The sequence below is a fragment of the Eurosta solidaginis genome, chromosome 2 (assembly GCF_040869045.1).
Source record: "Eurosta solidaginis isolate ZX-2024a chromosome 2, ASM4086904v1, whole genome shotgun sequence".
In the NCBI taxonomy this organism is placed as follows: Eukaryota; Metazoa; Arthropoda; class Insecta; order Diptera; family Tephritidae; genus Eurosta; species Eurosta solidaginis.
The window spans coordinates 57,602,127-57,617,382 of NC_090320.1; the positions used below are offsets into that span (position 1 = coordinate 57,602,127).

At 34.2% G+C, this 15,256-nt stretch overlaps 1 protein-coding gene across 7 annotated transcripts in view; it reads left to right on the forward strand.

Moving 5' to 3' along the window:
* Positions 1 to 14,079, forward strand: part of CYLD (ubiquitin carboxyl-terminal hydrolase CYLD) — a 50,034-nt gene extending 35,955 nt beyond the window's left edge. For all 7 annotated transcript variants that reach the window (XM_067765458.1, XM_067765461.1, XM_067765456.1 and 4 more), the window contains one exon: positions 13,689 to 14,079. In XM_067765458.1, coding sequence (XP_067621559.1) covers positions 13,689 to 13,882 — 194 coding nt within the window. In that variant the 3' untranslated portion in view covers positions 13,883 to 14,079. The remainder of the gene's footprint in view (positions 1 to 13,688) is intronic.
* Positions 14,080 to 15,256: the final 1,177 nt, after the last annotated feature.

Genomic DNA, 15,256 nt, shown 5'->3' on the forward strand with positions numbered 1-15,256 from the left:
GTTTAGATAATCACTAATCACACAGAAAGTTTGTGTCTTAAGTACGCCGTCTTCTTTAAAATATATCACAAAAGTGTGAAGAGTAGCTTGATTTTTTGTCCAATGAAACGCTTATACCCCATCTTGTACCATAAACGAATAATTTTCAGAAAAGTCAACTAATGTTATGCACTCTGTATTATCTTTCAAATTTTCCTTGAGATTCTTTAGGTACTCAGATTGTTTATTTGAAATAAAATGATGCGCCTTTAAAGCTATTAACTGTTCCTTTATATCATATACCTTGAATTCCTCAATTGTTTTTACTACAATTACCAAATTGCAGCGATCAGTAGTTACCCATTGGCTAAAATGTATTTCAGATAAAAGTTCACATTCGTCGCATATGTCAGAATCAATAACATCAGTGCCTGGACATATTGTACAACGAGATAACATACAATCTTCACGCGATTCATCTCATTTTTTTTTTTTTTTTATGTAATTCTTTGTATGTTTTATTAGCCTTGCACGCGATCAACATCAACTTCATATTTTAATGGATCAAACAAACACACTGAATGTGTGCCACTTGCCCCAGCTAATACACAGTTCTTCGGACGCAGTGAAGCAAATGACGAGAATCCTATCTTTAGCAGCGGATTTATTTGTTTAAATTTTTGATATATTTTCATATATTTTCATAGACCTTACATTATTATCGTCACGTACAGTTATACAATCTCTTTGTCCCGGCATTAATCTACTTATTTCATCATCTTCATAAAATTGTTTCACTTTTTCCACAGTTTCACTTTTCAACTGATGCCGACTCTCTTTTTTTGGAGGCTTCCCTAATACTCCGCACCTTTCTCTAATTTTTTTAGCATTTTTGATGAGATATTCACTACACCAAAATTCTGTCTTTATTTTTGAAATTGTCCACTTCCTTGGCAATAAAGTTAAAATTTGATATTTTTCATCGAACGTTGACGAAGCCTTAAATTTACTTTTCATTTCTTCAATCAACTCCAAATAGTCTAAAGATGATTGTAACTTGTTTCGTATCTTCCTTGATATTTGATACACTTTTTCATCGATTTTTCTTTTTCTTTGGGGCATACTTAATTTTTGAATTGGAGGAATCCATGATTCCTCGAGAATTGAACATCTTTTGTTCAGGGAATTTAGTGTCTCATATGGAGGTTCAAATGACACTTCACAATTAATGTCTTGAAAATGTGCTTTGCTTAAGTTTTCAATGCAGCATGAGCAAATTGCTCGTCCCGGTATGAGATTCAAATTTTCATTTTTTTCACAAAATGTTATGGTAATTTCTCTAAGTGACTTTTTAATAGGAGTTTTATGGATAACACGATTTTTGAAAACTTAAAAATTTCGAGATATTAATTTATCTATAAGGAGTGGGTTTTTTTGGCCGATGGATGAGTTATTTTCTTCTAGGATATGTACCCTTATAAAAAAAAATAAATGTAAGGCGCGATAACCTCCGAAGAGATCTAAGGCCGAGCTTCTCTTCCAATTTGCGTCGTGCTCCTCTTGATTTTCCCTACAAATTGGCCGGACGGGACCTACATGTTTTATGCCGACTCCGAACGGCATCTGCAAGGCAGATGAGTTTTCACTGAGAGCTTTTCATGGAGCGCTTGCCAAACACTGCCGAGGGGCGACCCCGCTTAGAAAAATTTTCTTCTAATTGAAAAACCTTATTTGTAAAATTTTGATATTGCTTTGCCCGGGGTGCGAGCCCAGGGCATACAGTGCGATAGGCGGAGCATGCTACCATCACACCACGGTGGCCGCCTTAGTTTCTGAAAAAATTTGAGTGGCTACTTGAAACAGTGAAGACGCCAGAGCCAGCTAAAATTGACAAAAAAAGGAAAAAAATTACGTATTTTCAGTACCAGGTTTTTAATTCTAGATACTCGCCATATGATTTATTATTTATTTTTAAACAAACTACTATCTTTTACCTTTAAAACGCCACATCGACTGTAAGCATATCTCTAATAGAAACATTTTTACAGCTATAATAGGGTAAGCCTAAAAATTACGTTTTTCAAACTTTGAAATTCGACCAGTCCGAAACCAGTGCTTATAAAAATTAAATGTGTGTCAATTTGTTCCTTTATTACCCTAAAGAAGTGTCCCTCAAAGTTTGAGCGAAATCCGAGACTAGTCAGCAACGATTTTTGCTAATATTAGACGTTTTCATATGGATTGACTCAGTTGTAATTTGGCAGTCGTTGAAGATATCATGATGAAATTTGGCAGGAAGGTGACTCCTATTACTATATGTGTTCTAAATAAATACTAGCAAAATCGGATGACAGACACGCCTACTTAAAAAAAAAAATTTTATGTAAAATTTTAACAAACAAGTAAAGGTGTCTAAGTTCGGGTGCAACCGAATATTATATACTCAGCGTGAGTTTTAATTGCACATTTCATTTCAGATAAATTACTTTTCTGCATAACACGCCCGTTTAAAAAAAATGTCCCCATTTCCTCTTACGATACAACTTATAAGAGAAATATCATTGATTCAAAACTATTTTTTGCTAATTATAGCTTATTATTCTAGTCTACGACCCTTTTAAACTTGTTTTATATCGAATTTGCCGTGGTCTTCAACCGATCCCGTCCATTTTTACTAGAAATAGTTTCTGCGATAAGGAAAATATGTGTACTCAAATTCATTATGATATGTTAATTTTTCTTCGAGTTATGGCTCCCGAAACATAGAAAATTGCTTAGTGATAAAAAGGGCGGTGCCACGCCCATTTTTTAAAATTTGACGTTTTTCCTATTGTTATAAATCCACTTGGGAAATGAAATACCATTGATATAAAGCTCTGTTTTGCAAAGATAAAGCTTATTTTATTCGTCCACGACCCTTTTAAAAATCTTTTATATAAAAGTGGGCATGGTCTTTAACCGATTTCGTTAATTTTTCTTCAGAGCATTTCTTATAGTAAAGGCAACCTCTCTGCCGAATTTTGTTACGATAGGTTTAACGATTTTTGATTTATGATTAATAATATTTGTAAAATTGATTTTATCACAAGTGGGCTGTACCAGACCCATTTTAAATTTTTTTTCAAATTTGTATCAAGAGTCTCAATATCAGTCCACACGTCAAATTTCAACATTCTAGGTGTATATTTACTAAATAATGAGGTTTTTTGTGTTTTCCAAAATTTTATATATATAAAAATCGGGCGTGGTTACCATCCGATTTCGCTCATTTTCAATACCAATCTATTCTGGGTCCAGATAAGCTCATGTAGAAGATATCTCAATATTCAGTCAAGTTATCGTGTTAACGGGCAGACGGACGGACGGAGATGGCTAAAACATTTTTTTTTTCGACACTGTGGATTTTGATATATGGAAGTCTATATCTATTTCGATTCCTTTATACTTGTACAACCAACCGTTATCCAATCAAAGTTAATATACTCTGTGTGCAAAGCACGCTGAGTATAAAAATTGAATATCTTTACAGTATATAAATAAATTATGTGAACATTCAACTCCAGTAATGATATGGTGCAACAAAATACAAAAATAAAAGAAAATTTCAAAATGGGCGTGGCTCCGCCCTTTTTCATTTAATTTGTCTAGAATACTTTTAATGCCATAAGTCGAACAAAAATTTACCAATCCTTGTGAAATTTGATAAGGGCATAGCTTCTATGGCAATAACTGTTTTCCGTGAAAATGGGCGAAATCGGTTTAAGCCACGCCCAGTTTTTATACACAGTCGACCGTCTGTCCCGCTCGGCCGTTAACACGATAACTTGAACAAAAATCTTTACTAAACTTAGTTCACGTACTTATTTGAACTCACTTTACCTTGGTATTAAAAATGGGCGAAATCCGACTATGACCACGCCCACTTTTTCGATATTGAAAATTTCGAAAATGAAAAAAAGAAAATGCAATAATCTTATACCAAATACGAAAAAAGGGATGAAACATGGTGATTGGATTGGTTTTTTGACGCAAAATATAACTTTAGAAAAAACTTTGTAAAATGGGCGTGACACCTACCATATTAAGTAGAAGAAAATGAAAAAGTTCTGCAGGATGAAATCAAAAGCCTTTGGAATCATGGCAGGTACCCGACAGATGATATTCTGGGTCACCCTCGTCCATATTTTGGTCGATATCTCAAAAACGGCTTCACATATACAACTAAGGGCCAATCCCTTTTAAAACCCTCATTAATACCTTTAATTTGGTACCGACATCGTACATTATAAAGTCACCCCTGGTCCACCTTTATGGCGATATCTCGAAAAGGCATCCATCTATAGAACTAAGTCGCTTTTAAAATACTCATTACCACCTTTCATTTGATACCCATGTCATACAAACACATTCCAGGGTTACCCTAGGTTCATTTTCCTACATGGTGTTTTTCCCTTATTTGACAAAGGATCAGGGAAATCGTTTCAAAAAAAAAAAAAAAACGTCACCCTTGGTCTACAATTTAAAAAAAAAAGTGGTAAAGAAATGCGTTCAGATTTAACCAAATTTTCATATTTAAAAAAATATTCAAATAAAACGAATTGATAGCTGAAGAAAGATAGCCTAGGCATGTTGCTCCACTTTTAAGTATTACCATTTGTATGTATCCATGAAAAAGACAATTTTGTCTCCAAATCTCTAAGCTGAGTATGTAATATTCGGTTACACCCGAACTTAGCCTTCCTTACTTGCTTGTAATACATAATTTACAACAGTTGTTGACTGCTAACCACATCCAAAAATGTCGGGACATGCATTAAAATAGACACTTTGGCCTCGATATCAATAATACGAAGGCAGAAATCAAAGATTTCTATCAAGAGATATTTTTGAAAAACAGTGGAAAGTTGTTATTGTTATTGTGGTTATTGTATTTTTTATGCCGCTTTGGCAGCAGCAGAAAGGCGGACTTATGCCGAATTTGCATAGAAAGGTTTGTTACGTTGCTTCGCCTCATAGATTCGCTCAATGTATGGCCACACTTATATCTGGCTACACAAGGTTGTGAAACATAAAGCGAGGTAAAAGATCTTGTAAACGCATGGTACTGTTAAAACGTCAAAGTAAAGCAACGCGAAAAGTGTTTTGTATAAATCTGGCGTTATATAAACTTGTTGGTCGATTGAAAGCGAAGGAATGCGTTTCATTTTTGTCCTATGCTGCATTCATACTACCAAAGCGAAGCAAAGTGTTTTTTGTGAATCCGTCTTAAGTTAACAATATCTCAACTTAACAAACCACATAACTTGTGTAGCATAAATTTGCAGCCATACTTTGAACTCTTCTATCAGGCGAAGCAACGCAGTAAAATAGTCGATGTAAAGCGGGCATTACACATACATATATGCAGAAAGATTTTCTGTGAGAAATACTGTAGATCACGTAGTCGGTGTTTGGACCACCAGTTAATTTTTAAAGGGCGACTGCGGTTTAAAAGCTGTCCGGGGTACATTTTTTTATTCCCGCCATTTGATTTTTTTTAGTTCAACCTAACCTAACCTAGTATCGTATCATCTCTACCTATTTCATTAGTATTTTTTCTAGTTCAAAGAAATTCGTTCGCTGAATACTTCCCTGCCCAAAGTGTTAATTATTTTTAACTTACCGACTTTTTGAAGAAAAGCTCATGAATACCAGTTCAATCATAACCTTTATTTTATATGTTCGAAAATAACTGTTACATATGGACTTAAATCTTGTACGGTAAAGATAAAAGTAGTGACGCAATAATATTTAAATAAATTAGTCCTCATTCGTTCTTTTTTGTTTGCTTAACTAAGTCGAAAGAAAAATTACAAACGAACGCCCTTAAATTTAAAGTTTATGCTAGGAGGGTCTCGGAACAATTTTTTTCTCATCGCTCTAAATAAAAAATAAAATAAATAAATGTGCGCGATAACCTCCGAAGAGATTTTAGGCGGAGCTTCTCTTTCAATATGCGTCGTGCTCCTCTTTTTTCCTACAAACTGACGAGACAGGACCTACATGTTTTATGCCGACTCCGAATGGTATCTGCAAGACAGATGAGTTTGCACTGAGAACTTTTCATGGCAGGAATACTCTCGGAGTGCTTGCCAAACACTGCCGAGCGCGACCCCGCTAAGAAAAAATGTCTCCTAATTGAAAAAATTTGTTTCTAAAATTTTGATGTTGCTTTGCCCCGGGCGTGAACCCAGGATCTTCGGTGTGGATGGCGGAGCACGCTACCATCACACCACGGCGGTCGCTCTAAATACAGAAGGACAATCAAATGTCAAAATGTATGTATCACTATTTTGATTTTGCTGGTGACGCCCAGCAGGGGAAGAGGGCGGCCCCCACTTCGCTGTATGAACCAGGTGGAAAACGATTTAAATTCCCTTGGTGTGATCAATTGGCGCCAGCTAGAAAAGCGAAGATGCGACTGGTGCGCCTTGTTGGACGGCTAAAAGCGTTTAAACGATTAACCGCCAATTAAGTAAGTGGCGCCCAACGTGGGATCCACTAAAATTTCAAATGTTTATTTATTGTACTTTAGTTATTTGCCATCTGGTTTCTAAAATTGATGTATAATTTTTTTGGTCTTGAGAAACTGCACATTTATTTCTAATGTACTTTTGAGCTTTGAATGAGTTTTGTCTGCTAAGCGAATATTAGTCTCTCAAAAGTAAGCTTCGCGTTTCTTCAAACTATGAGTAAGCAAAATAAGGTAATATAAAGTTTCTGAAGACCAAAATAATAAAATAAATTTAAAAAATTTGCATGTCAAGGTACTAAAATACAAAAAAAAGAAAAACTATTTTAGCTAAATTTTCGTATTCACAGACGATAATTTGCAACTATTTTATTTTTTAAGGGTTTCGAATCAGTCTATAGCATCCTTTTATCGAAATATCTGTTTTGAATCAACTTGTTTTTGATCAAATATATTATCAACTATGCGCCGAGCTTAGCGATCAAAACCACATCAGCGGGCCCCACGTTGGGCGCCATTTTTATAGGTAACGCGTTTCGAAAGAATTAAGTTTATTACAAATCAACAAAGAGAATGGATTGGATACGAGGGTATCTTAAGAAGACAGCAATAAGTATTTTTAGTTTTATCTGTGGTGAGACTTAGGCTGAACTCACCAGTATATGAGGATTTCTCAAAGACTGCGTGTTTCATAGTGTTTTGCCGGGACGTAAATCTATAGTCGGGCGGTGATTAGAGCAATAATATTACACTGTACTTCATGTTGTTGTTGTTGTAGCAGTGCTTCGCCCCATCCAATAGGCGGTACCACGCGAATTGTCATTAATATCCTCCAACGGAAGTACAAGGAAACTTGCAGAAAGGGGTGTTAGAGGCGTTGAAAAGATTTTGTCATGTAGGGACACGTTACAAGCTGGACATACATTATGTATGTCGGGGTTGATTCTGGATAGGCAAGAGTTTAACCTGTTACTGTATACAGATCAAAGTTAAGATAGAGTGCCGCGCGTCTCCCTGAGGAGGTTGCTCTCTACTGCGGGTTTAGGGTAATTGATTTGAAGAAAGGGATTCACCGGAAAATTCCTGGCACAGGAGTCCGACGCATTTTTGTGGATATCTCTGTACTTTTTTTTTCTATATACGACTGAGTTCCCAATTGGCGTATGTGGTATTTAATATATAAATCACTATTTAATAATAAGCACTATTTATTTTTATAAAATATTTTTATTTAACCGCTCCTAAAAGTATGTTACAAAACGTTTTTAAATATTTCAACCGAATGAAAATTTTTTGAAAGACAATATTTTACAATTGAAAAATAAAAATTAACAAGAACAAAAAAAAAACAATTTATTTAAAGTAGGTACATTTAAAGTTGAATATAAATATAACCCTACAATACTCCCCCTTCCGGAGATTTAATGTTAAATAAATTAAAAGTAACTTTCTTTTTTGTTTTTGTGTTAGGTATCTGTATTTTATCAATCATTGCTGGTTTTAAACGATCAATAGGAATAGATTTAATTTCATTGTTTATTTCAATTTTTAAAGTTTTTAATATCTTTTTCAATAACTCTATAAGGACCTTCATACGGATGTTGCAAGGAATGTTTGTTTATTATACGTACAAAAACAAAATGACAATCTTTTAAATCTTTTGGAACAAAAATACCACTATAATTTTGATGATGTTCCAAATTTGATTTAAAATTTTTAAAATGTTCACGCAAACTACTTAAAACATCCGTTGAAGTTATATTCTCTGTAGTTGAAACAAATAATTCACCAGGTAATCTTAAATTTTGTCCATAAACCATTTCAGCCGGTGTTGCTGAAATATCTTCTTTAAAAATCGATCGCAAACCCATAAGTACTATTGGTAACTCTTCATACCAATCTCTGGATCCATTCCTGGCCATTATTTAAGATTTAAGCTGTCTATGAAAACGTTCTATCATTCCATTAGCTTGGGGATGATAAGGAGAAGTTGTTATTTGATGACTTCCAAGAAGTTTCGTTAATTCTGAAAACAAGTTTGAAGTAAATTGAGATCCCTGATCTGTTGTTATTTCTAATGGAACTCCAAAACGTGAAATATATTCTTTAAAAAATTTATTTACAACCGTAACTGCAGAAATATCTCTTAGTGCGAATGCCTCTGGCCAACGTGTAAATCTATCAATTATAGTTAATATGTAACGATATCCTTTTGAAACAGGTAAGGGTCCAACAATATTTAAGTGAATGTGTTCAAATCTAGATTTTGGAATTGGAATTTTCATAACTGGAGATTTTGTATGACGATGTACTTTCGATTTTTGACAACTTATACATTCTTTAGACCAAGTATTAATATCTTTATTCATTTTAGGCCAAAAATATTTCTTAACTATCAAACGACGTGTAGCTCTACTACCAGGATGTGAAATCCCATGTAACATATCAAATATTATTTTTCTTAAATTGTTTGGAATGAAAGGCCTAGGATTTTCTCCTGACACTTCGCACCATATATTAAAGTTAAGAACAGGAATTTTTATTAGTTTCAAATTTAAAAATGTTTGCTCTGAGGTAAGTTTGCTTAATTCACTGTCTTGTTGTTGTTCACTTTGTAAAATTTTTAAATTAATGTCCGAATTATTAATCGCTTCTACTTCAAACGCACGAGATAATGTATCAGCTACAACATTTTCTTGTCCTTTAATATACCTAATGTCATTCGTAAACTGAGCAATGAATTCCATATGTCTAGTCTGTCTTGGACTGCGTTCTGTTTTTGAATTTAAAGCAAATACAAGAGGCTTGTGATCTGTGAAAACTGTAAATTCGTAAATTCACGTCCTTCTAGAAGGTAACGAAAATGTTTAATGTTCAAATAAATAGCTAATAGTTCCCTATCAAATGCACTATATTTAATTTCGGATGGAGACAATTTCTTCGAAAAGAATGCAAGTGGTTCTGACTTATTATTAAACGTTTGATGTATGACACCACCTATTGCCGTATTGGATGCATCTACATTTAAAGAAACTTTTGCATCTTTGTTAAAATGATTTAACAATATCGCAGATGCAAACTTTTCTTTAATGCATTCGAAAGCTTTATTAGATGTATCGTCCCAAATTAAAATCTTGCCTCGCTTCTTATTTGTTCTATTAATTAAATCATAGATAACTGTCGTAAACTCTGCTAATTTTGGTATATATCGATGGTAATAATTAACCATACCAATAAATTTTTGTGCCTGCTTAATAGATTTTGGACGATCAAAATTTCGAATGGCTAAAACTTTTTCTTCTGAGGGTCTAATTCCCGTTTCAGAAATATTATGTCCTAAAAAGTCAACATTTGTTACGCCAAAAGTACATTTACTTGGTTTTATATTTAAACCGTACTCCGTTAGGCGCTGAAATAGTACGCGAAGATCTTTGAAATGTTGTTCCTCATTTTCGCTTGCCACTAAGAGATCATCAATATATGTAAAAACAAAGTCTAAATCATTAACTACTTCATTAATAAATCGTTGAAAAGTTTGCGCGGAGTTCCTAAGCCCGAAAGGCATTCGTACAAATTCAAACATGCCAAAAGGCGTAGTGATTGCAGTTTTATAGATATCCTCTTCTGCCATTGGAATTTGGTGATAAGCTCTTACCAAATCTAATTTTGAAAATATTTTCTTATTTCTTAGATTCATGTTGAAGTCATGAACATGGGGCAAAGGATAACGATCAGGAACTGTTACGACATTTAATCTTCTAAAATCTCCACAAGGACGCCGGTCATTTAACTCCTTCTTGGGTACAAGATGTAAAGGAGATGCTACTGCTGAATTAGAAGGTCTACATATCCCTGTCTTTACTAAAAAATCGAATTCAGTTTTAGCTACTTTGAATTTAATGGGGTCTAAACGTCTTGGTTTAGAAAATGGCAAATTTCCTTCAGTGACTAATCTGTGAACTGTTGTATGTCTAACTGGTTGTGAATAATCTGGTTCAGAAAATAAAGAAGGAAATTCTTTTAGTAACTTTGTAAATTTGTTATCAACAGCGAAAACTTTTGGTAGCGAAACATTGCAAACACATGAAATTGTGTTAACTGAAAGACTTGTTATCGGATCTACTAAGCATTTGCGTTTAACATCAACTAAGAGACCATATTTACACAAAAAATCAGCACCGATAATTGGTTTAGCTATATCCGCTATTAAAAACGTGAACGGAAATTCGCGACGCAGTCCTAAATTAATATTTAAAAGTTTTTTACCGTATGTCGAAATCGTTGAACCGTTAGCTGCAGTTAAAATAATATCTGATGACTTTTTCGAACTAGAAGATTTTGAAACCGGAAACACTGAAATTTCTGCTCCATTATCTATTAAAAAATTAAGTTTGTTTGTTTTATCAAAAATAAATAAGCGACGTGTAAAGGTGTCTAAATGTCCGTTGTTTGTCGCCGTAACAACGGATAACTTTAGTTTGACGAACTATTATTTTTAAAAGCGCATGGTTGTTCGCACTTCAAAGCCTGATTACCAAACTTATAATGATACCTACAGAGCCAATTTGGGTTGTCACGAGACTTTGATCGATATCTAGAAGGACTTCTAAAACGATTCCTACTAAAAGATCGGGACCTTGAATAATTTTGACTCATCTGATTTTTAATTTCACTGATCTCTAATGACAATTTTTCAAAATTTTTGCATATCATGTTAGTTGTTTGAACCAAATTTGAAATAATTGCATTTTCGCTTTTAGAATTTGGAAAATTACTAACCGAGGCTATTTCATTTTTATTATAAACTTCCCAAATATTATCGGCTAATTTAACTAATTCACTTATTTCATTCAAATTCGAACTAGTAAGAATAATACTTAAATTTTTGGGCAACTTCCTTATCCAAAGCTTTTTAAGAATTTCTTTGCTAAAATTGTTTCCAGAGAGTAGCACTAGAGACCGATAAAACTCAGAAGGTTTACGATCTCCCATTTCTGAATCGGATAACACTCGATCTAATTTGGCATTCTCACTTAATGCGTGCCGTTCAATTAAAATTTTCTTTAATGCAGAAAATTTTTCATTTTCAGGAGGATTTTGAATAAAATCAAGAATTGTCATAATTACATCCTGTGGAAGTGCTGTTATGACATATTCATATTTTGTCCCTTCCTGAGTAATGTTCTTTCGACTAAATTGCATTTCAGCATGGATGAACCATGCTTCAGGGCAATTAGTCCAAAATTGGGGAAGTTTTACCGATGTAGCAAAAATTTCATTATTTTGATTCACATATGGATTTGGTAAATCATTTTGATAATTTTCATTATCCAAATCAATAAGTGAATCGTTAACTTGATTTCGTGGTGTAGATGTACGTATATTATTTGATGGTGAATGAAACATTGTTAATAGAAATAACTACAAAAATTATATTATAGGAAGAAATAAAAATGTCCGGAAAGGAGCGTTTACAAAACCCAAATTATTAATCTATTTTTATACATATACAGATACATATAAATAATATTAATACTAGATACAGCTCACCAAATATTTGTCGCAATGGTTTTAAAATTGATTGATAAATTTAGACAATGTATTATGCAATGGCTTTAAAATTAATTGATGAAATTAGACAATGTATTGTGCAATGGCTTTAAAATTGATTGATGAAATTAGACAATGTATTGTGCAATGGCTTTAATTGTTTTGTATTTGTAGCTTTTGTTGTTGTTGCTCTTGCAATTTTTGATTGAAAGGCTGATGTTAATGATGCAGCGGTAACGTCTGAAATAATGACAATCCAAAAATACGACGAAGACGACGTCGTGCAGTTGAAAATAAACTAATTTTATAGAAGTGAATCTAGTTTTTGGACCACCACGTCTACGTCAAATACGCGTTAGAGAGGGCTCTTGTGATGTTCACGATATATTTGGTATATATTTTCAACTTGTTTTTCAGATAATTCTTCGAGTAGTGAGGACACTTCACACTAGTTTAAAGGTACGAATTACTAAACTTTTAGCGAGTTAGAGCTGGACGTTGCAAGATGTTACGCACTTTATTTGAAAGTGAATTTAAATAAATCTCTTCACTGGTCTTTTGTAAATCAATTAAAGTTTGTTCAAGTGCACCACCTTTAACAATTTGTTTAAGAATTTGCTGATAAAAACGTAATAAGTTGGATATAGTAAACAGAACTATGGTATCGTTTTCGGAAGTCAATATGGTTTCCACTTGCATAATATATAACTAGGAAGAGAATAAATCGATTTTTGCTGAACATCAACTGGTGGCGTTATTATTTCATACAGCATACAATAATTAAAATTTGATTCGTTGTTTTTGAAGGACGGTTTTAATGTTTGGCTGGCTAGATCGCCAATGTGGTATTTAATATATAAATCACTATTTAATAATAAGCACTATTTATTTTTATAAAATATTTTTATTTAACCGCTCCTAAAAGTATGTTACAAAACGTTTTTAAATATTTCAACCGAATGAAAATTTTTGGAAAGACAATATTTTACAATTGAAAAATAAAAATTAACAAGAACAAAAAAAATTTTATTTATTTAAAGTAGGTACATTTAAAGTTGAAAATAAATATAACCCTACAGCGTATTTTCTCATAATTTTTGCGGAGATGACTTCTTAAGTCCCTGGGAGGCCGGTCTTCTTCAATCATATGTCTGTTGAAATGCCCAGGCTTGTAGGTGTTCAGTAGAAACTGTTTGTTCAGCATTTCGTTTCTCTTCCTTTTGAGGAGTACTCTCTCCTCACTGTGTAAATGGTGTTGTGGGGACATAAGAAGCCAACCCGTAGCAGTTCTGACAGCGCTGTTTTGACAGGCCTTTATATTCTTCCGAGAGTATAAAAGCAGCGCAAGCTGAGGAATCAGTAATCAGTTTGACTTAAACACGCTATTAGTGAAGTATAATTTTAATTGTGAAGTACTACCCATAAAGTAGTCTAATAAAGACAATTTTGCAATACTGAATATTGGAGTTGTTTATTCTACAGTTCAGCGATTCGAACGTTAGAAGAATCTCCCAAAAATTCGCTATAATACTATATTAAAAGACATCAGAGAAATTTATTCAATGACATTTATTTTCAAAGTTTTAACTGTTTATTCGAAACTTTTTTCTAAATCGAATGCTACAACATTGTTTTATCTTTGTTTTAGGTGAGCGAAATGGTTACAATATACCTGAAATGATAACTGTGCCTGATTTACCTCTCTGGCTATCGGAGGAGGGTGCGCGTACCGTTAATGAGACATCAACGAATGACAAAATGTTACCTGAACATGCGAAACGTCTGTTTTGTGATGCTTATATGTGCATGTATCAAAGTACAGATGTAATGATGTATCGTTAAAAGAAATTGTGAACAATCATAGGCAGAGCTTTAACATTACTTAATTAAATTTTAGTCTGATATCTTCATATATGTATGTATTTATAAAATATGTACATATGTATAAATAAGTTGATGTGTGAAAAGAAGTAAATCGTATTGTATAGCTTAACATGTCACTAATACGAAATTAAATATGTAAGTAGAGCTAGTATAAATGTGTCTTAAATTTATTTTAAATCAAAAATGTTCCAGTTAGGTTAAATAGACCGTTGCACTAAGAAAGAATATTAGAAAGAGATGACGCTGCTTGCGTCATACTACGAAATCATCAGCATGAAGAGCGCCATGCACAAACTGCGCGTTGCCATTACAGACGACTGTAAGCACCGGCCTAAATAATGAATGTCATCATTAGGGAGGGAAAATATGTACGTGTATCTAGGCCCTACGAAAGAATGTGCCAATGCACGTCTCCGCTAGGTGTATTAGAATATGTCCGCGGTATGGTATACTGGTCGTAAAAGGCGAGAAAAATCGGTGAGCCTATCCAATACTGAGTGTTGATAACTCGAAAGGGAGCAATGCGGGCCCGTGTATCGCTTGAGCCACCCTATCATGGTCGAAAAAACCTGAACCGTGGAAAGCAGCAATAGCCAGTCGCTCGATGATTCTATACAGATCGCATCTTCTGTCCTAGGGCTCGGCCCCCTCGTGGGAGATTCACCGGGAAGTTGACAATAAAGCATACTTAACGAAGCTACGCAGTCTCTTCTCCGCTGAAGTTGGCAATAAAGCATTATCTTTGGAGAAATGTACATATTCTTACCTAAGCATACATTTTTCAAAGACTCCTCTTCGGAAGGTCAAATAAAAGGTTGGGTTTCACATTCCTTACCATGACAGATCCTACCGACCTTGTCGCAGTGGATCTCTGACATCTTTGCTTAAAAAATTGCAGTAATGTGGTGGTAGGTACCATAAATGTGTAGATGGGCATAGGACATTTGGAAAGACTCATACCACTTTTTTTTTAGCCTGGAGCCCGGAATCTGGAGCGTGCACGCCTCCCAAACCAAAGGTCCTGTGTTGAAGACCCGGCAAAGGTAACATCAAGCAGCAACTTCAAGTATATGAAAAGTCTCATGATGAAAATTCATCTGCATGCTGATATCGTTTGAAGTCGTCGTAAGTTTAGTCCCTCAAATTTGTAGGAACAATTAAAAGTAGCGCGACACAAATTGGAAGAGAAGCCCGGTCTAAATCTTCGCGGATATGTATACCGTCTTGTATTCATTTATTCATCAAGTTGCATAACAATCACGCCAGCTATCCATGTTGTTTCGCTATAACTAACGGCAATTAGGAGCACCAAGGCAGATCAGGTCTTCCTCC